The following is a 23494-nucleotide window of genomic DNA, read 5'->3' as shown; positions in this document are numbered from 1 at the left end:
TGCGGGGAACTGGGGCGCCGTGCCGACAGCTTGGCACGCTGAACTGAGAGGCTTGCTGTGCGAAGCTGCATTTCCGCGTTGGCAGAAGCTATCCCGCGGAAGCGCAAGCGAGGTCCGAAGTATTGCGGTGTCGTGGCCTGCCACAACAGTGCAGACAACACCAAGACACGCGATTCACGTGTGAAACTGTATCGGTTCCCGGGCATGTCGCACGGGAAATAAAGGCGGCAAGCGTGGATAGCTGACAGCGCTGTCTCGCCTTCTATTTTCGTTGTCTGAGTTCATCGCTTTGGTTCTTTTCGGCTACCTGAATCAGTACGTAACGCGGCGCATGCACGCAGCGACTATAGTTCTGTTCTGTTCTGTTCTGTTCTGTTCTGTTCTAACTGTTTTGCTGTGGAGAGGTTGAGGTCCATATTGCCTCGGCTACTCCATATCACGAAGTTATGCAGCGAAAAAAAAAAGAATAATACTGAACGGTACCTAAACATGAACAATCCGCACACTGAAATCACTTCAAATACCAATACACAGTTTGCTTGCAGCAGTTCACACTGTCATAAACTGTTCACCCGCACACCTTCCTTTTCTACTATCAATATATGCACTAACACCTTTCATATAAATCAATCCCTGGCTGTCTATCACAGGCGCTTATCCAGTCCGGTCTCTACTAAAAAATCTGTCAGGAAGATGTTCGCCTTTTTCTGAAGATGCATCTCAAGCCATGGTCCAAGTAATTTCTTTAATGTGAGGGGCCGTCTGTCCAACCTTGCTAATTGTTTCTTTAATTTTTCTCTTTCATTCGCGTATTTAACGCACTCCAAAAGAATATGGCGAACATTTTCTTCTGCTTGACCACAATGGCGTTCCGGGGATATGGATCGATGTATCTTGTGCAGGAAGCTGTTTGTGTATGCTACTTCCAATCGAAGTCTGTGGATTAAAGTTTCTAAGTTTCGTGGGAGATCTGTCGCTATGAAAAATTTTCAGTGTGGATCAACTTCATAAAGTACTGATTCCTTTGATTTAGGGCTATCAAACCACTTCTCCATCGAACAATGGTTAGCTCCTTGCGTTATAAAATGTCGAATATCCGCCCCAGACACAGGGATTGTGCAATCCCGTCCTTCGTTCAATGCTTTCTTAGTAATAATTACTGGCTGTCTTCTCGCATTGTGAAAGTACTTTTAAATGATGACTTCGATCTTTCAGTAGCATCTAATAAAGATATCAAGCATTACTGTATGGGCAGGATCACCACAGAATTACATAGCACGCAGGAATGAACTTACGCTCTATTTTCATTTCTGTGATGTGTTAAACGATGTGTTTCTTATTTTTGCAATGTACCGATATATGTATCCATTCAGTTTCATGTTTGTGTCGAGTGTGTAATAATTCGTTGTTATTTTGTTAGCTAAAGTGTAGCTACTACTTCTTTTAACTATTGTATAAATGTCCACTTTGATTATCTATTGTATTTTAAGTGTCCGATTGCATTTATTTTTATGAATGTCCACTGCACTGCCATGTAATAGGGAGTCGGGACCCTTGTCAAGCCACCTGTGTGGCTTTTAGTCCCGTCCCCTCCATTTTTGACAAAGGAAATAAAGACTCATTCATTCATTCATTCAGTCAGTTACGGTTGTAGGTGAAACAACTTTGTGTTTTGATTCCCCGTGTTCGTGAGACCTACCCTGGGGATATGTTTTGGCTGTGAAAGGTTTCACGAGTTCGCGTACGGAAGAAGGGTGCGAATCGAAACGGACCACGAGCCGCTAGTAGCGATCGCACGAAAAGAAATCGCCGACTTGCCGCCGCGGGTGCAAAGGAAGATTCTTTTTGCGGTTACTAAAATATGACTTTGTGTTGCAGTACATTTCCGGAAAGCAGCTGGTTCTCGCCGACATGTTGCCACGGTCGACAGCGGATCCGACCGGAGATAAAGTTGGCCCTGAAAACTACGTCGAGGTTCATGCGGTGCAGTCCTTGCGATACATGGTAACGCCGGAAACGCAGCGGCTGTTACAGCTGGAAAAATCTCGAGACGGCTACCTACAGTCGGTGATGAAATGTTTCGCAAGGGAGCAACCGGCAACAGGTGAACTCAAGCCATTTTCGAAAGAACTGTGTCGTTAATGTGGTGATACTGAAGGGTCCTAAAGGTGTAATACCGAGGAGTATGCGACAAAGCATGCTTAAAAGAGTTCATGCTGGCCTCCTTGGGCTGCAGAAGTGTAAAGAGAAGGCTCGAACCCTTGTATTTTGGCCCGGTTTGAACGGCGACATCGCGGCGCTAGTAGAAAGCTGCGCAACATGCAGAAAATACGCCTACTGGCAGCCACAGGAATCACTACTAATGCGAGCAGTTCGCAAATGTGCCTGGTACAGGGCCAGAGTTGATATCTTTTTTTATGCTAGAACGTCGTGCGTGATTGTCTATGACTCTTTTTCAAACTTCCCCGATGTCGAAAAGCTGGAAGACACAACCGCAGGAACCACGATCGCAGCTCTTAGCGCCATGTTCGCCGGCTACAGTGTACCAGTAGAAGTATGCGCGGATAATGGACCCCAGTTTTCGAGCCATGAATTTGCCAAGTTTGCCACAAAAAAAAAAACGACTTTAAGCACGTAACCTCGAGCCCCCGTCATCCGCAGTCGAATGGCTTGGCGGAAAAGGGTGTGCAAATTGTAAAGCGGATCCTGAAAAAAGGCCCTAGAGGCCAGGGAGGACTTGTGGCTTTGTCTTTTACCTTACCGATCAACACCTCTAGAAGACGCGCATTCGCCGGGCGAACTTTTGTAAAGAAGGAGCCTTCGTTCTAACCTTCCCGGCTTTCGCAGGGTGTCCCGAACGAAGCACCACCAAGACAAAGCTGGAAGGCCTTTGGGAATAGTGCACAGGGGCAAAACGGTCCGGCTTCAGGATGCTGCGGGCTGGTCACAAAAAGCGAAGGTGGTCGCTGAAAGTGCTCCACGATCCTACCTGGTAAAAACTCGAGATGATCGCATGCTGCGGCGAAAGCGCCGACATCTACTTAGGACGGAAGAGCGGTTTAGTCGTGACAGTGATGACCACGACGAGAGTACCACAGGTGCCAACTCCCGTTCACCAGATCCTGCCGCACCCTCAAAACAAACTGCGGAAGCGGCTGAAGCGACATCTCCAGAAACACCCCCGGGGATCAAAGCTACCAGCAAGCCGCTGCGATTCTTCGCCGGGCATCTCATTACCGCCAGCTCCGAGGTCGACGTGTGTATCACCCTGCCCCCACAACGATTACGCTATGACAAAGACTTTAGTCAAGTGCCATAAGCTGTGGCGAATGTTTGTAGTTATGTAAGTGTTTGGTTTGGTTGTTCCACGAGAGAGGATGTATCGGACACGTCTACTGACCGAATCGGCGCGGATGCGCATCAGTGATGCGCAGTATGTTCATTGCACTCGCTAGTGCCTATATAAGCTATGGCTCAATAGACGTCGTTGTTATTCTTGCACTGACCACGATGCTGTAAGCGTCGTCCCTATGCCCGTGACATTAGCCATACAATGTTCTATCTATGAAGTGTTCGGGCTAATTTTGTTCGATGCAGGCGTATATTTTCCTATGGGCTGATGTTAAAGCTTCGTCGTGGTGAAAAATAATTCGATAAAACGGATAATTTGATTTATATAAGTTCGCAATAGTCGGGTTTTACTTTATATGCATCTATGTAGCATGGGAATGTGATGCAAGTATACATTTGTTAGCTCTAAACTCATGTCAGTGTACTTTGAAACCGACAGCGTCCATTGTTTCGACTAGGGCGCTCTCCATTTTGCCCACAGATGCGAAGCGACTTCTCAGAACCGTTAGCACTTGGTTTGGAATTCAAAACTCTCACCTGAAATCTGAACGAAACCATAGAAATATACTCCGTGTAGGTTTCAGCTTGCCTATTCGTCGGTGCAGAAGTGAAGTTGCGATGAGCACTGTTTGCGCTCTTCCAAGCAAGTAAACAGCTGCGTTTTTGTCAGCTGTTTCAAAATAACCGGGGCACTTCTATTTCCTGTTTGGGGTGCTAAACTACATGCACTAACAGTTGCCAACCGGTTGCGAGAGCATGCATATTTTTTGTACGGTGAGAAATATTTATCTCCGGAAAATATTGTTAGTTGAACCGCGAGTCAGAAATCTCATCTCCCTAGCATCAGTGACTTTGTTCGGTTACTACTCGCAACGTTGTAGTAGTTTATAATATTACCATATGGCGAGTGCATCTATTTCGTCTCTGAACGGCTGCGGCAGTGCGTACTAAAATGATATTTAGTGAGAGTGATCGTTCATAACGTTGCTTGGCATATGAGTTAAGCTTTCGTATGCCGACATGCACAAAGGCAATTACGGCGTTCTTTTTCACCCTTTGAGGGTCTAATTTTATCGCCAATTGCAATCCAAAAATATGTAATTTTTTTATTGCTGCAATAAATTCTTCAGACGATTATATTTCAAATAAAGTGTCTAAAATTTTTTGCGTGACCGTAAACTGAGAAAAAAATCATTTTTGTTGTTACATACACATGGTTTATTCGTAGTAACATCAAGCAAAATCCCGAAAAAGAACACTTATACATTTTTTTGTAAATAAAAATTATGCATTGTATTAAACCTATCTCACAGACATACAAAAATAAGCGCACCAGAGTACTTTCTCGGTAAAAATATGTTCGTGCTCCCCAAAACAGGAAGCGCCACCACGGTAGCGTCGTTTGTGTAATTTAGCGCCGCACGGAAACGGATGTAACCATGCCCCGGGGAGCAATAAACGAGAGAATCACAAGCGGTCACCCTTTGAGAGATTAGAAACCAGACAGTGACACAAACAGTTATGACCGATGGATACATGAAAACACATTCCACAAGACACTTCTTCACTTCATACACAACACCGGCCTAACGGCGCACATTTAACACAAATATACAAAACAAATATTATGCCTTAAGGGCAAGTCTATGTCGCAAATAAATAAAAAAAGAAACCAGACAGCCATCAGCTCTGCGGGAGCGAGAAGCTATAACCACCCGAAGGACGAAACCGAAACCAGCCGCACCGCGTGCGCGCGTTTTCGAGCGCAAGCGAAAGCCGCCGCCGCTTCGGAAAGTAAAAAGAAAGAAAAGAAAAAAACCAACGGAGAGACATCGGCGCATGAAAAAAGTTCCACGTATTCCCGAAGCGTGGCAGCACATGCCAAGCAAGAGAAATGATCGAAAAAGGCGCGCGTTTTAAACATACAGGCTGGGCCGTACATGTACGACGACAACCCTATGAGGCCTGTTAGGTGGTGACGTACATCTACGCCGAAAACCCTCAACGGGTTAAGTACATAAGACCGCAAGAAATATGAGCCTCGTTCACAAAATTCTTATGCAATGTGATATCTGCGACATGTCAGCATGGAAGCTTAAAATTAAAAAAAAAACATGGTTGATCCCCCCGTCATAGCCATCGGTATAACAAGAAAGTGAACCGTGTCTTAACAGGAGTATGGTTTATTGTTAATTGTACATTGATGTATGAGAGCTTCAACAACGTCCATTGGTATTTGGCATCTATAGCGCCATTTGACGTGGATGCACCCACTTTGACGCCTAGTGACCCATCTCCATCCCGACGACTAATGCCCGATATCATGATGTAACCCTTGTGGTAGCTGAAGTAATTAAAATGCACCTGGACACAGCATATGCTGGATCCCGCGCAAAGATCGCGTCAACAAGCACATAACAGCGATACTCGATATGCACTCGTTCAAAGCGTGCATTAGTGATGCAAGGCTGGAGAAACAGCTGAGCGGGGGGTGTCAACATTGTTTTTTTCCACAACCACACCCCCCTTGGGATCCGCTGTCAGTGTGGGGGACTGACCGGAACTGCCCAGCATATCTTGGCATAAACGTAGCAAAATCTTACCAATACCTAGCAAACTTACAAAAAACTTGGCAACTGCGCCTAGCAAAACTTAGCGAAAGCTTAGCAAAACATAGCAAAACTTTGCAGCAACTTGGCAAAACTTACTAATACGTAGCAAAACTTAGCCATACGTCAAGCGCCATGTAGCTATGGGTATAAAAGGGAAGTGATGGTGAAGAGTTGGAAAAGCAGCAGGGGAGAGGGTAAAACATAGCGCAGCCATGTATACTGCAGTATAGCAAGGGTATGGGAAAGGGAAGTGAGCGTGAGGGTGAGAGAAAGGAGGTTCCAGCTCCTATGTTTCAGCAGCCTCCGCAGCCCTAGGCGCAGCTGTCCCAAACGAGTGTGGCCTTAATTTAGCCACACTCGTTTTAAACAGTGCATGAAGAGCTTATTAAATTAAAGACGTTATTCTTAGCGTTTTCCAAAGTAAGCAAATGTGCACGAAACACATGTAAATAAGCTGATTAATTAACGTGAATTAAGTGGCGAGACAGCAAGAAGGTACAGTGCCTCTGGGGAGTGTCCAGATAAGAATGACACGAGGTCATGGTCACCATTCTCTTGGATTTTATGAAATTTACTTTAAGCGCATATTTTGGACCCAGAACAAGAGCGATCGAGTTAGTTTCGTGAAACAATATCATTTTCGCCTAAATAAATCTATATACTGCAGAATAAAAGTAATATGTAGCCACAATGTTACACATTGAAAAGCCGTTTTACACTTTCTTCAAATGACGGCGAAGAACATCTGATAGAGGATTCGGGTAACATATTCCATTCATCGATAACAGGGGGGAAGTAACTGAACCTAAAGCAGTCATTACGAGAGGCAAGGGGCAGGATGTACATACTATGGCGATGTCTGGAATGCTCCTGCGTGTCCATCAGTTTTGCCGACACGGCAACGAGCGGCACTTGCTGACACTATCAGGTTTACACACACAGAAATACCGTTCAAAAAGTTAAATCGTAACACTACCAATAGACGATCGCTTGTGTCGGGTGAATACGTTATAAGAGAAACTTCGGTAATCACACTATGGTTCATTCGTTAACCATAAGTGCAGCGTGTTCAATGTATTGAAAGCTGTTCTAGCCGGTTCTCCTACGAGCCGTATAATCAAAAGTTTGATCATATATACGAGAATTTTTTTAACACGAAAGTGTTTTATGCCGCGATCCACCACGGCTCCACCGATGCATTTCCGTCACGGATATGACGTTGTAAAATATAGAGACCAACATATGGCAAAGAAAAAACTATAAGAAAAAGTGCCGTCACCGGGAGTCGAACTTACGACCTCTCGCTCGCCAGCGCGCAGCGCGAAACGACTCCGCCACAGACGGCATGTTGGTTGCCATGCTAACGGCGAGCTATAAATGTACACCATTTGCCAGTGGCGGTACTCCAAGATCGGCGGTATAGCGTGTTTTTGTTATCACTAGTGAGATGGCGCGAAGGGTTTGAAGAGCGCGCTTTAAAAGTCGTCCCCCACGCGGATTAGCGCGCGCCTCGGCAGGGCGTGGTCGCTCGTGGGGGCGCTTGTCTCATGATCTCGGTGGTTTGTACGTCTTGCGCTCTGCCTGCTAGTTTCTGTTGAGAGCACGAAGGTTACCTCGCTCACTGCAGCGGCCGCTTTTGCGAAAGGAGCGCGCTGCTCACACAGAAATAAGTTACAACTGTGACAGTTCGCGCTCATCCTGTGTATGTTGGTTCCGCGCGTCCTTTCTGCTTGAGAAGCGCATTGCAAGTTTCGAGCGGCTTGCCGTTCTTCGCGTAACATTACAATTTGATGCTGTAGCATTCATTCCTTCGCGCTTGGGGCGAAAAAATGCACAACAAACGCTCAACTACGTCTGTGAAGACACGTTTCACTTTCGTGTTATACCGATTCATATGACAGAGGGATCAGCCATGTTCTTTAGATTTAATTAGAGAGTATGGTTACAAACGTGCACCATGGTTGGCGTCACAGTAATCCATCCATGAGTGCTTATTCGAGAAAAATGCCCCCATCACGCTTATATTTATTAGTAATCTTATTACTGTGGTGTAGGTATACAAATAACACAATATAGCTATGAGGCACGCCTTAGCGGGAAACTCCCGATTAATTTAGACCACTAGGATTTACTTAGCGTGCTCCTAAACCTGAGAACACTATAGTCGGATACAACTTTAGAAGGCAGCGGCATTTCCTCCTCAAAGGCGGATGAACACAAGCCTGCACCAATGGGCGCGCACTCGGGACTGACGTCATGAGCGGGACGGCCGTTGGCTCCGCCTTCGGAGAACATCGGCGCGTGCATGAGCGGGACTATTTCTTTAGTCGCGGAGGCGATCGGCTGCCGCGCTTTGGTCGTCTGGGCGGGGCCTCTCTCCTGCCTTCTAAAGTTGTATCCGACTATAGTGACCTTCCATTTCACCCCTATCGAGAGGCGCCCTCCCTTGCCGGGAATCGAAACCGTGTCCTCAAGCGCAGAAGCGTAACACTTTATCCGCTAAGCTACCACGGTGGGTCATTTCGAAGACCGCATCGCGCCCATCACGTGCCCTTTTGTAGCATTAGCTACACTTGCCTAGCCGGAGCAGGTTTCGCGTGGGTCATCATGAGCCGTGCTGCGCATGCGCGAGGATGAGTGCGGAGCCGGCATCTCACGCGCTCTCCGCCATCGCCGCGCGCGGCACGCCACGGCTGGTGGCGGAGAGCGGGAGGAGTGGCGTCGTATCTGGGCAGACGGATTGGCGCCGGCGCGCGCGACTCGCCGCTGCTGCTCTACGCATTCGAGAGGGGTGACGTCGTAGCCATGGCGCGCGCAGCTATTCGCCTTCGCTGTGCAGTCGCCGTCTGACAATGCGCTGGTGCCGCTTCATAGCGCCTCTGACTGGCGTTTGCAGGCGGGTAACGCCATGGAGAAAGAGAGCGCAAATGCTGCTCAACGGCGCAGAAGAGCCGAGAAGCTTATGTCATCGGATCCCGAAGTAGTTGCCTGGCAATTAGCGGTTCAGCGTACGAAGAATGAACAGAGGAAGGCTAAACGTGCCGCGGAGACACTGAAGGAAAGGGAGGAACGTCTAGCAAAGCGGCGTCGCCAGGATGCTGAGCGACGTGCCCGACCATCTCTGCAGCAGCAACAACAAGACGCCGTCGATGACGTCAAGGCTCACCGATCGACTGCCTATACTTTGAAACTAAGCGAAAGCGCCAGTGCGACTCGGAACTTCGAGACGGACTTCGTAAACAATCCGTTTGGATACGTGTGCGACGTGTGTGAAAGACTATGGCACATGAAAGACTTGACGCCGCTAAGTAGTGCCATGCGTGAAACGTTGAGTTTAGTGGCGGCGCCTGAGTGGGGTGAAACCGTGGCGCGGGTTCGTACAACGTGCAAGAACTTTCTCGTTAAGCAGAACATCCCGCTCTTTAGCGTTACCAATGGTTATCGTTACCCGGCCATGCCGCCAGGTCTACCGGTTCTGAACGATGTGGCCGAATATGTGTCATTGGAGCAGCGGTAAGCATGAAATCAAGCTAATCCTAGACAATCGGAAAGCTCAGAATAATCAGCTGAACCTTTGCTAACGCTACGTATATCCTGGCATAGCCGAGCTAAGCCACTGCAATTTTTTTTATCCATGAAATGCCTCGTCATTACGCAGAGTACCAGGAGTCTTCCTAAATAATCCCAAAAATTATAAATACCGCGATAATAACGACATCCACACTCTCTATAACTCACACTGTAGCATAGCTATTAGCGCTATGGTTGTACAGCGAGGCTGTCTTAATCTGCGCTATGCCGTCGTCGTCGTCGTCGTCGTAGTAGTAGTAGTAGTAGTAATAGTAGTAGTAGTAGTAGTAGTAGTAGTAGTAGTTGTAGCTGTTGTTGTTTCAGTAGTAGTAGTAGTAGTAGTCGTATTAGTAGTAGTAGTAGTAGTTGTTGTTGTTGTTTTAGTAGTAGTAGTAGTAGTTGTTGTTGTTGTTGTTTCAGTAGTAGTAAAAGTAGTAGTAGAAGCTGTAGTAGTAGTAGTAGTAGTAGTAGTAGTAGTAGTAGTAGTAGTAGTAGTAGTAGTAGTAGTTTGAAAATTAATGAGAACATGAATTATACCACCGCATTTCAGATTTATTTATTGCGCAACTTTTACATGAACGTGCCATGAACGTGCGTTTGCTCTGCCTTCCAATATATCTTTTCTTTCGAGGGGCAGCTGCGATTTCAAACTCGAAAGTTGCGTGAGCTGTAGCACGCAGTGGTTCAATGCCGAGATAAGCATACGGCAACGAATATCATGGGCGCGCGTGAGAACGTAGCCACGAGTGAAACCGGGAGAAAACTGGCCAAGTGAGTTTATTTGACCCGCCGATCAGGCAGAAGTGAAACAGAAATTCGCTAGCGAAATCGACCCGCGCTCCTTCTATCGTTAGCTACGGTAAACATACCATGTCCAACGCTTGGCGGCGCTGGTTTCAGTCGAAGTGCGTCGCGGCCACGCGGCGGAGAGTTCGAGTTAAGCGTGCTGACTGCTGTACACGGTACAGACGGCGGCCCTCACATATTTAAACCACATATCAAGTTAATCATTTTCTGTCTGATGAATTGAGACCTAGCGTTAAATAGTCTCTACTTTGTATGCATCAAGGGGAAAGGGCGTATGAAGAATACTCAAATGTGTAAATTTGAATATCGATGTTGCAAACCTGTTCCGCGTCGTACAAGTGTTGTCAGCGACAGGGTGACACAGTCGACCAGGGTCTTCAGTGGTGATAGCGTACACGCAGGATTCGCAGCTCCGTTTGTTGACCACATTCGGCAGGAATTACCTCGCGTAAATGGCATGACACGCTGACATGGCCACAACCAATGTTGCGGAATGGGCGCCTCCATTCCATTCCAATTCCATTCCGGGGAACTAGAACTTGCCGCAAATCCATTCCTTTCAATTCCTCGGAATGAAAAAAACAGAGCCCATTCCCACTTCGGGAATGGCTGGGCAGTTCAATTCCATGCCTGTAATTCGTCAACGTAGGAAATGCATCTTGATAGTTTTATCGAGTTAAGAATGAACGCCCCATAAAGCTTCTGTCATCAGATGCAATAAGAATTGCAAAAGTACGCAAAACACGTGACCAAGGTCCAGGGATAGTAGCTTGGTGACATTTCTCGTGCAGTACAACCACCCTACTAATTCCCATAGGGCAGTTCTCCCGCTACCTATAGTATTTGCATGGTGACCATGTTTGAACGAATGCTGATGTTTTAATATTGTTTATGCTTAAATGTGTTAATGGTATAATGACAATATAGCGTATTTTTAAGCTGACAAAAGTAGTGTGCAAGAAGACTAATCAGTTTTGCCACGCGTCTGGAGCGGTCGTGAATATAGAGAAAAGATTAGGTTAACGGACAGAATTGTCGTAGGCGCATTGCTTATAAATGTACCATGCTTATAATCAGCCAAGTCATTTTTAAAATACTGTTTTATTGTTAAATTCGAGGCTCTGGCTTACTAATGTTTGAAGTTCGAAAAACAGTGCGTAGACGAAAACGTGCTCTATTTTCGGAAAAAGACGGTAATTCTATTCCGTGCAAAAAGCGCTTAATTCCATTCTCATTCCATTCCTCCTAGCGTTGTCCCCATTCCATTCCGGGGTCGCCAAAATGTGGAATGATTCCGGAGTAATTCCAGTTCCGGAGTGGCAACTCCGCAACGCTGGCCACAACCCGTTGCCTCAAGGTATACTCAGGAATTACGAAGGGAGATAGTGAGCGTGGTTGTGGCGCCTTGCGCAGTGCAAGCGACCTTTTGTGCTGTTGTTGGACAATAAAAACAATGTGCCTCAACGTGCTGCGACGCTGACACCGTCCGCATACTTGAATGCATCATACAAGAACCAAGATTTTGGTTCGTTCTTAAGAAGTCATTTTGACATTAAATGCAACAAGAAAATCACACCATCTCCCGCTAAAGGGGAACCATGAGGCGATGCGAAGCAGCGTTTCGGCATGTAGAGCCCGCGTTTCAGAGGGGGAGTGGAGAGGGGAGGGGAGAGAGGCAAAGGGGAGAGGGGCAGTGGAGAGTGGGAAGTGGAGAGAGGGAAAGGGGAGGGAAAGGGGAGAGTGGGAGAGTGGAAGTGGAGAGGGTGAGGGGGAAGGGAGGGGAAATGGGAAGGTGAGAGGGGGAGGGGAGTGGAGAGGGAGATGAGGTTGTGGAGAGGGCTTGCGCATGCGCAGTAAGGGTGGCCACGCCGCACACCACCACCACCACCACCGGATTGAACTCCGCCATAAGATGCTTCACATCTAAAAAACTGAAAACTGTGGAGGAAAGCGAACAACGCCTGGTGTTTTAGGCGCCAAAAGCGTGATATGATTGAGGCAGGTTGTAGTGGCGACTCTATATTAACTTCGACCACCTGGTGTTCTCAATCTGAGTACATGGGTATTCTTGCCTGTCACCCCCATCGCAATGCGACTGCTAGGGCAGGGAATCGAACACACGCCCTCGAGTATAGCAGTGAGACACGTCACATGTTAAGCTGCCATGGCACGCATAGAGAAAAGCTACACAACTTGCATGAGTGCTGCACGTCTGTCTGGCTTTCCTTCGTGCATATTAAAAAGCTTAGGTGTCTTATAAATGTGAAGCATTTCTTAGCGAACCTTTGGCACTTTAAGCGTTTCTATCTATCTATCTATCTATCTATCTATCTATCTATCTATCTATCTATCTATCTATCTATCTATCTATCTATCTATCTATCTATCTATCTATCTATCTATCTATCTATCTATCTATCTATCTATCTAGCCGCCTACCTCTGGGTGGTCTCGTGATCGCCTCCTTAACTTCGTGTAGACCAAATTGCCATAGGAGGGTGAGAAGATATGACATATATTTCTGTCAGGTCCCGACATGAAACTCGGCAGATCCCCCGCCATGTGAGAATCGATTTCATGCGAAGCAATCAGCAAGTAGTTGTCTATGCTGCATTGTTTATTTGCTTTCAGCAAAGCGTTACAAGGTGGACTGACGTTTTTTTGTAAGAGTAATACGTTAACGAAAGTTGCGTATAATATTCACATAATTACACCATAACCTGCACGTAGTTTTGATAATACTGACGTATGTACCCTAACGTCACGGCTCACGTTACGTCGCACCATAAGTTACCCTTTAAACGCCAGTGCTGTCGACGAGCCTGGTAATACCACGATGTGCACACAGCTACCACACTTGCACAAACACGTCGATCCACTTTGTAACACTTGTCTCAAAGCCATAAAATACAGCGTAAAAGTACCCGCTGACTGCTTCTCATGAAACCGGTTCACACAACGCGCGGGATCTGCCGAATTTTCATCTCACCGTCGCGTCGGTGAGATGAAACTACGTTAGATCATAATTTACCATTTAAACATCAGTCGAGTCGGCGTGCCTGGTAAGCCCACGATGTGCACACAACTCCTCCATTTACAAAAACACGTCGATCCACATTGTAACACTTAGCAAATGCATCATAGAACCACTGGTCGCCTGCTTCGCATGAAACCGATTCGCACAGGGCGTGGGACCTGCCATCAGGTATTCTATTAGAGAGCCACGCCAGGTCTATGAACTGGTTTGGAAACACCCTATGCTGGCGTAATGTCGGTGCAACGTCACTTGTGGTTGTTGTGCTGGCTATCTAATTTTATAGGAGAGCAATAAAGACTGCATATGTACTCCTACGATACAGGCGTCATATCAGATTAACGTCTCTGGTTCCAGTGTTGACTCCGCTTTCAGCAGCCTAATAAACATTAACTTTGTATTCTTATGATTCAGCAAGCTATTGAAGCATTGCTCGACTCCGGAGGAATATATTAACGACAGTTACGTATGATATTCACACGATTGCACCATAAAGTACACTTAACTGCGATAATACTGACGTATGTACTATAACGTGAGGGCTGACGTTACGTCGCACCATAAGTTACCCTTTAAACGCCAGTGTTGTCGACGAGCCTGGTAAGCCCACGATGTGCACGCAGCTACCACACTTGTAAATACACGTCGATCCACCTCGTAACGTTTGGCTCAAAGCCATAAAATACAGCATAGAAGTACTGGCTGACTGCTTCGCGTGAAACCGATTCCCACAACGCGTGGAATCTGCCGATTTTTTTGAAAATCCGATCGTAAAACTGATGACCTTGACGCGAAACACGCCTTGTTGAAAAGAAATCCTTCTGAGGATGCACGCAGAAATCGCAAACTGCGAGCTGATGAAGAAATCGTAAGTAAGTACAGCCGACACATTCTCTCAGCTTTACTCTGCAGAGTAGGCCAGTAGGCGTTGTTGCGCATACAAGAGGGCGCGCGCCCACTGTGCACTTACGCCAAACGAAGCTCAGTTGCTGCGGCGTCGGCTCAGTCGGCTGTTGCCGACGGCGCTAGTCGGCGGTGAGAAGGGGAGCGAATGCACATCCGTGCGGCTCGCGGGGACAGTCGCGCAAGGATGCCACTGCGGAAGCAGCGCGTGTCACTGCTGGTACTTCTGCTTCTGTACGAGCACGATGCCGAAGGCAAGAGGATTCCGAACTTCGGAAGTGCGAAGCGGACGATGTAAATACATGCACAACACGAAAAGGGGCACGCATAACGCGCTCAAAGGGTCCCTATTAATGTCAAAGATACTATGCTGCTCCTTGCAACTCATCTTGTCTTACACAAGTTCAGCAAAACTTTCGCCTTCTTGTGTTACAGGAGGGAAACACCTGCCAAACTTTTCTTCTTTGCTGCCAAACTTTTCTTCTTTCTCTTGAAGTCAAACTTAAGCGTAGCTACGGCAATAAACATGCGGACCTAATTCTCAAGGCACACCAAACAGTTTATTTCTGTAGATACAGGCTGCGCGTTGACAACTGGACATGCCATCAAATTACAGCTGAACGCGAGGGGAAAAAACGAAGGAAAAGCAAGAACTAAGGATTCACATGAAAGAATACATGTCCGATGTCGCCACGTCCTACAGAAGAATTCAAGCGGAGTATACTCCCAGCAACAGAAATAAAATGACTAGAATCTGATTATCAAGCGAAAGCGTGTGGTTTCCTTGTTTACGTTTTCTTTTATTATTTTGTATACAAAACATTAAACCACAAAAGTGGATGTAAATATCGCCCTAACATACTTTTTTTTACAACCATGGAAAGGGTTAACGTAATAACCTATTCGCAGTCTTAATGACGTTTCAGTACGAAGGCGGTGACCGTAAACAGCGTAGGGTGATTCCACGTAAGATCGAACAAACGATGGCTGGTCGACCTCTCAAATTTATTTCAAAATTTTATATATTATTGCCTGATGAGTGGAAAGAAGAGATCCGCAATTTGTTTTGCCGCCAAAAATTTTTTCGAACCACAGGAAATCAATAATGACGAAGAGGTGGAGTGGAGCGCTCAACCGCTCTGCTGTTTTGGCCAACTTTCGTTATGAATTGCACAAAATATATTAAAGTTAGGTAGCTGAAATTTATTTACCTAAATATATGCATGTTTTTGCTTCTGCTCAGGTATTTTTAGTTTTTATGTGTAGTGTAGATGTCTTTATAAAAAACCTCAAAAATGGCCCAATCGGCAAAATTTTCTTTACTTTGAAGGTCTTTATCTCAAAAAAGCCTTGTAGCAGAGGTACGAAAATTCCGCATTACGTTCTTCGCATGCGTATCTACCAAACTGCCAAATCTTGTATTTATATAGCTTTCCAGTAAAGAGATATAATCGGGCTAAGTTCAAGAAAACACCGAACAATGAAAATTTCTGACGACAATTAAAAAAAAAACCCCATTTTTTAAATTTCTTAAACTTTGTCCACTTATTCTCCTCCACATCAGCTTTCACAATCATTAAAAACATGTTGCATAATGTCGTTGCACTAATAGTTACGGCCCCTCCAATGAGACCCTTAGGCAAGGATGGGCAATTCCGACTTCTTGCCCAGCAAGTGTATAAAATGCAGGCAGGATTGAACTTCTTTTTATTAAAAGGTCAGCAGGTACCTAAAAAGGTGCCGCCGGCACTGAAGACGTTAATTTTGAAATTATTTGGTCACTGCAGCGGCCACGAGCGCGGAGCTACCGAGTAGGCGCGCGCGCACCCGAGATGCTCGTTGTAAGAGACGGCGCAGTGAGAGCTCGTTCTCGCGTCCTCAGACCGATTGAATTCGAAACAGCAACACCTCTCAGGTGACTTGAACGCACGTGCACCGGTAGTCGCAGTGATCTGGTTAATTGCGTCGATTTCTTTTTCAGGGGGCATAAGAATGTCATCGTTAAACTGTGCGTTCCGTGAAGATCTTTCATTGCAGTGGTAGCAAAAGCATGCGTAGCACAAGTAGTCCGTCTCACTGACAGTCACTGATCTTTCGGGCGTTAAACGGTCCTTCAAAGCATTTATGTCTAGGTCGGTAACTCTGCGAAATTTTGGCTACTTTGCAATAATTAAAGGAGTACTGACACGATTTTGAGACATCGCAAAAGGGACATTTTTTGCTTCGTTGGTATGCAGTGTCCACGCTGTCCACACACTGGAGTCGGAGAACACGTATAAAATATTTTAATTTGACTTTGAAGTTTTCGTCGCTGAGCATTTGCAAGCCAGGCAGACTGCAAGGACATTATCCCGACAAGTCAAGACAGTTCCTCCGAGTTCGCGAGTTCTGCGTCCTGCATACAGCCTAAATCGTAGAAATCACTGTCAGGGTCACTGGACGACAATTCACTCATCGTTGTCTATTGCACCACGAGCAGATGACGGATTTCTCGCTAGTACGTCGCGAATTTCTGTATCTCCGTGACGTCACACTGCTATGAAACGACACTGAGAAGCCACCCCCTCGATATCGAAACCGAAAGTGTCTTTTTAAGGTGGCGCTAATTAAAATATATAGGATGCATTCCCAGGCACCACAATAGTCGTTTTACGTTTCTCGACACCAGTATTTTTATTTAGAGCAACAATGGGAAATTTTTTAAAATTCGTGTCAGTACTCCTTTAAGCTTCTTGTGCTTCGAAAGGTAGTCTCCACAATAGACTCATTCAGAGCTATACTTTCTCGTCATGAGACGCACAGGAGGAGTAGAGTAAGAGCAAAGCACAAGAACTATCCGCGCCGAATGAAGTGTGAACAGCGCACCGAACGCGCGGCCAGTTCACGCCGTCTGCTGCCGACATCTAAGATAGCCAAGCGCATCCGGTTACCGATAGTTTTGCTTTTCTTTCCTTTCACAATCCATATTTTGCTTTGCCACTGGAGCGCCACGTTCATGCTTTCCACCGATCGCAACTGGCACAGCGCAGTTTCTCTGGCAGCAGCGTGCGTGAAGCGAGCGCTCATAGCTCCCTTATAGAGTTTTCATCTTGCTTCCATCTCCGCCGTGTTATCAGCGCCTAGCTGAGATGCGAACAGAGGGCGGATAGAATAGCTAAGCTACAGTGCACGTGCGTTCAAGTCACCCGAGAGGTGTTGCTGTTTCGAACTCAATCGGTCTGAGGACGCGAGAACGAGCTCTCACTGCGCCGTCTCTTACAACGAGCATCTCGGGTGCGCGCGCGCCTACTCGGTAGCTCCGTGCTCGTGGCCGCTGCAGTGACCAAATAATTTCAAAATTAACGTCTTCAGTGCCGGCGGCACCTTTTTAGGTACCTGCTGACCTTTTAATAAAAAGAAGTTCAATCCTGCCTGCATTTTATACACTTGCTGGGCAAGAAGTCGGAATTGCCCATCCTTGCCTAAGGGTCTCATCGGAGGGGCCGTAACTATTAGTGCAACGACCTTATGCAACATGTTTTTAATGATTGTGAAAGCTGATGTGGAGGAGAATAAGTGGACAAAGTTTAAGAAATTTAAAAAATGGGTTTTTTTTTTAATTGTCGTCAGAAGTTTTCATTGTTCGGTGTTTTCTTGAATTTAGCCCGATTATATCTATTTACTGGAAAGTTATATCAATACAAGATTTGGCTGTTTGGTAGATACGCATGCGAAAAACGTAATGCCGAATTTTCGTACCTCTGCTACAAGGCTTTTTTGAGATAAAGACCTTCAAAGTAAAGAAAATTTTGCCAATTGGGCCATTTTTGAGGTTTTTTATAAAGACATCTACACTACACATAAAAACTAAAAATACCTGAGCAGAAGCAAAAAACATGCATATATTTAGGTAAATAAATTTCAGCTACCTAACTTTAATATATTTTGTGCAATTCATAACGAAAGTTGGCCAAAACAGCAGAGCGGATGAGCGCTCCACTCCACCTCTTCGTGATTATTAATTTCCTGTGGTTCGAAAAAATTTTTAGCGGCAAAACAAATTGCGGATCTCTTCTTTCCACTCATCAGGCAATAATATATAAAATTTTGAAATAAATTTGAGAGGTCGACCAGCCATCGTTTGTTCGATCTTACGTGGAATCACCCTGTACCAATTATGCTAATATTTAATGTAAGCTTTAATGAAGTCTTGCTGCAACTCGGGCACATTTTGTGGATCATTTTCTTTTCGCAGTAATACGCCAATTGTCCCACGTCTTGAAGTTTATTCGCCTATGTTCTAGCTTAAGAAAAATATGCGTTTTTAAAGAAAGTGTTCAGAAAAAAATACGATCTCGGATTCCTATGAAGATGGGCGTATCCTGCAACTGTTTATCTAGCTTTCTTTAAACACTCTCCCGTCAGCAGATGCTACATTTTCCTGGCGCCTATGGCGTTTCATCGTACTGGCCGCAAAGGTGGAGCGGTTTTGTTGTTTAGACCGGCATGGTCTGCCACGTTGAAAAACAAATGCCCTCATTGCTGGCATATCACGTAAGCTATACGCATCAAAGCGTGCGCTCCTCGGAAGAATAAACATCTTGTAATGCTCACCTCTTGTGCGTGTTTCCTGGTTTCATCGGGATTTCAGATATTATGAGAGCGCGATAATTTTGAAAGCGCATGACATCTCCTGGTCGTCGAGAGTCGGAAACAAATCTGGTATATGTTCACGTACTGTACAGCTATACGATCTCGCCACCCCAACTATCAGCAGAATGTGTTGCTTTATTACCGACACTCTAATAAGCGTAAGCACTTAGGTGCGCCACTATTTCCCATATTAAAGTGCATAGTTTTTTTGGAAGCGTCCGGCTCAGGCCCGCAGCCAGGAATTTTTTTCGGGGTTCGGGGGGGGGCACTTGCTGAAAGCCTTGACTATTTGAGAAAAGCACCTATTTTTATTATTTATTTGCGGTAAAACACCATGCATCAGAAAATTTCGGGGGGGGGCGCCCCCTCCCCCTGCCTACGGGCCTGGTCCGGCTATTCACTGTCATCGATGATATTCAGCAACTTTTGCCGCGCATTGACACATTTGCTTCTCGGCACGCTTCTACTGCTGCGGCTGTTTTTCTTTTTAGTCACATCTTTTATACCGTGCCCACCCGTTTTACCAAGTTTCACCCGGTGCATTCACACAGTCTGGGCGCTGCTGTAGCTGCATGGGTGTAGATGACAAAATGCCCCTGAGGACCTCACTGACGAATTCTCTGCACAAAGAAGCTTCATCCATCGACTAGCCGATGCAGGAAGCATCTTTTCCGTTAAACCAGAATATTTCCACAAAACAGTTCAAAGGACTAGCCCGCAAATACTTGCGCAGAAAAAAAATGGATAAATTTTCCCTTTTCAGCACGGTGTTCCTAGTTCCTCCAGAAATCTCACATGCTCACTAGACACTAGAAACAATTCACCAATGCCATCCTGAAAAGTCATCGAGAATTCAAGCAACCAAGGCATTGCTCAAATTCCTAAGGACAACAGACTTACACGAGCGGCTGTAGACTCTTAATGATGCCACGTACCGCACAAGACTGCCGCTCTGCGCGGTGAAGTTATGTGTGTGCCTGTATGTTCCCCTCTCTTTCTCTCTTTCTTTACTCTTTTCTCAATCTCCCCCATCCCTTCCCCCTGTGCAGGGTAGCATACCGGTTACGCCAAACTGGTTAACATCCGTCTTTCCTCTATCTCATTTTCCTTCCTTCACATGCCCATCAACTTCGTCACATTTCGCGATAGAGACGGTTTTATAGTGCTCGGTAAACCCCACACACCAAAGCCGCTGAATATCACGCAAGTGTATCACGATGACGTGTAACGCGTTCCGAGCATCCGTAGCGTTCACTTTGCCACAATTTCCGAAGTGCATTCGGTGTCGCGGCTAAGCTGTCAAAGCTGCTAACAGACTCAATCACGTTGACAGGCGTCAGGAGGGCGAAGGATCACTTGAAGAACGCACATCAGTGTCATAAACTGACACCACTGCCTGTACTGCCAGTTTCTTTCTAGGCGTGTCGATGTCCCACGCTTTGCGATGAAGTTTGTCCATCGCCGCTGTGTAGCCCACAAGGCAGGCAGACATGAGGCTAACAGCAGCTCCTTGAAACACAGAGTCGATGACGTTGTCAGACGTCATGACGACGAACGGTCCTTTGAAGAAGCTACATCTGTACCGTACGCTGTCCCCACTATCTGTCCAACCGGTTTCTTGTTGGGATTCTCGATGAGCCAAGTCTTTCGATGCACTTTGTCCATCCCCGCTATGCAGCCCATAAGGCAGGCAGACATGAGGCTTACAGCGGCCAGCATCCAATAAAATTTGTCGTACGAGCCCAGTTTATCTCTGAAAAAGCCTGTAAATGTGAAACGGTGAAATTAGACAAATAAAAAATCGCAGTTTCGCCGCAAGGTTGAGGCAACAAATGCGTTAGCAACAAACTGGAATGTCACGCGAAGAACGGCAAGCAGCTCGAAACTTGCAGCGCGCTGCTCAAACACAAATGACACATAAAAAGAACACACACAAGACGAGCGCAAACTAACAACTGTCACAGCTCACCACTTAAAGCGTGCTGCTCAAAAACAAAGAAAGACGCACGAAACGAGCGCACAGGTATACACAAGACGAGCGCGAACTAACAACTGTCACAGTTGTTACTTCTCTGTGTTTCAGCAGCGCGCTCCTTTCACAAACGCGGCCACTGCAACGAGTGAAGTGACCTTCGTGTGCTCTGTACCTTGAACACAAACTTTGCGGTGAAAGCACAAGACGTACAAACCGCCCCCATCGCGAGATAAGCGCGCGCGCACGGGCGACCATGCAATGTAGGGCAAAGTATAGATGGTAGAGGTAGGAGGCGCGCGCGCATCGCAACCAGGGGGGGATGACCCTTAAAGTGCACCCTTCGCGCCATCTCGCTGGTAATAGAGAGAACACGATGAAAGCCTCCGAGCTCTGCATACTGCCAGCGGTAAATCGTGTACATATGTAGCTCGCCGTTAGTATGCTGAAAGACGCATGCTCTGTGGCCGACTTGTTAAACGCGCGCGCGGCCGAGCGAGGGGTCGCAGGTTCGAATCCCCTGTCATGCGCTTCAGAAAATATTTTATTGCGATAGCAATTATATGGAGAGTCTCGGCTGATTTTTGCCGTCGGTGGCCGCCGTCATTCACCGTATATGTATATGTGTATATATATATAGAAAAGCCGCAAAGAAAAATAATTCAGAAAGTCTTCCCGACGCGCGGAATCGAACGGGCGACCTCTCGCTTTGCAGCCTGCCGCGTTAGACGTTAGGCCACGACAGCACAGTCTTTCAGCCTGCTAACGGCGAGCTATTTATATACACCATGTAATTCAGGATGCTTTCTTAGTGGCCACATAGATGGCGCGACGTGCGCGCGCGCTTTAAAGATCGTCGCCCCGCCCCTGCGAACGCCGTTGCTGTTCGCTTTACAGGGCGTCGTCGCTTTCGTGCGCTTATCTCAAGGAAAGAAGGGGCGGACGGTGGGGTGCTTCGCTTCGCTCGCTGCAGCGGCCGCGTTTGCGAAAGGAGCGCGCTGTTAAAACGGAAATAAGTAACAACTGTCACAATTAGTTCGCGCTCGTCTTGTTTATATACACCTCTTACATCAGTATCCTTTCTGAGTTACCACGTAGATGGCGCGATGTCCGCGCGTGGCGCGCTTTAAAGATCGTGACCCCGTTCCTGCGAACGTGGTCGCCTTCGTGCGCTTATCTTGAGGAAAGAAGGGGGCGGCTGGCGGGGGAGCGAGGGTTGTATGTCTTGTGCTCTCCTGGCGATGTCTGCGCTGAAGTGACAGAGCGTACGAAGGTCGCTTCGACGCTGCAGCGGCCGCGTTTGCGAAAGAGGCGCGCTGTTCAAACGGAAATAAGTAACGACTGGTACAGTTCGTTCGCGCTCGTCCTGTGTGTACCTGTTCGTTCGTTTCGTGCGTCCTGCTTTATGTTTGAGCAGTGCGCTTCCAGTGTCGAGCTGTGACGCATGATAGTTCGCGCTCGTCCTGTGTGCGTTCTTTTCGTGCGTCTTTTGGGCTCGAGTGACGCGCTGGCAATTTCGAGCTGCTTTCCGTTCTTCGCGTTACATTCCAATTTATTGCTATCGCATTCATTGCTTCGCCGTTGCGGCGAAACTGTGACTTTTTTTATATTATTTTTCTTTGTGGCTTTTACACACACACACATATATATATATATATATATATATATATATATGTACATTTATATATATATATATATATATATATATATATATATATATATATATATATATATATATATATATATATATATATATATATATATATATATATGTAGACAGCGATTTCGGCTCGCGCTTCCATGGTACGTATACTTTTGCTCACGGGTGTACATACTTGGTTCTTGCCCGAGCGTCTGAGGATACCGTCACGTAATGAAACTGTCGCAATATCCTGCGAAAATATTGCACTCAAGGACTCCACCATATGTGACCAAAGTTATCAAATCGCTTTTATCATTGCAACGATCATAATGCACGACTCATAGAGATGCAAAATTTAAAGTTGCGATAATAGAAGCCGATACGTGACCATTGTCAGACGAACATAATGCAACACGGTAACTGAAGCCACGCAATGAACAAGAAATAAAACGGGAAGGCAGAGCGCAAGTTCATAGATCACAGGTTGTGATTAGGGTGGTATGCGCTCGCTGTGTGCCTAGTTTGCTGCGCATGCCTATGCCTATATATATGGTTGCACTGTCTCTTGAATAAACAGTCGAAAGTTTGCGCTCGCCTGGATCCCTTCCCTCGTTATTTCCTCGCGCAAAAACAGCCATACTTTGTGGCTTGTACTTGGGTAAAACGGGAACAGCACTGTCGCATTTTCCATCTTGTTCTTTGGGTGTCGTTGACCAGTTTGTGCGCGTTGATACATTATACAATAAAACCTCGGTGATACGATCACGGCTCGCACGAATTTCGGGGTGATACGAATTTTTCTGTGGTCCCGGCCAAGGCCCATTAGCCTGCAATGTATTGGAGTACGGTTGTTGCGAACCGATTTGCACCCCCCGACGTTTGATACGAACGTACGCTAGCGCAGAGGTAAGAATAGCTGCTGCCCACGCTGTCGCGGAAGGCGCGGAAGGCGCGGCAGTCACGCGCGGGCG

General features: G+C 46.4%; 1 protein-coding gene across 2 annotated transcripts in view; it reads right to left on the bottom strand.

Annotated features, from left to right (window-relative positions):
- LOC119390154 (monocarboxylate transporter 9) overlaps positions 1-23494 on the bottom strand; it is an 86173-nt gene that overhangs the window by 34646 nt on the left and 28033 nt on the right. Inside the window, exon 5 of one of the 2 annotated variants that reach the window (XM_037657717.2) lies at positions 20029-20672. The exons of the other annotated variant lie outside the window; for it this stretch is intronic. Coding sequence (XP_037513645.1) covers positions 20452-20672 — 221 coding nt within the window. The 3' untranslated portion in view covers positions 20029-20451. Of the gene's footprint in view, positions 1-20028; positions 20673-23494 lie in introns of those variants that run through there. 2 annotated transcript variants of the gene reach the window in all.

The sequence above is a fragment of the Rhipicephalus sanguineus genome, chromosome 4 (assembly GCF_013339695.2).
Source record: "Rhipicephalus sanguineus isolate Rsan-2018 chromosome 4, BIME_Rsan_1.4, whole genome shotgun sequence".
NCBI lineage: Eukaryota > Metazoa > Arthropoda > Arachnida > Ixodida > Ixodidae > Rhipicephalus > Rhipicephalus sanguineus.
Note: the sequence above shows the minus strand (reverse complement) of the source record. Positions and strands in the feature narration are given on the sequence as shown.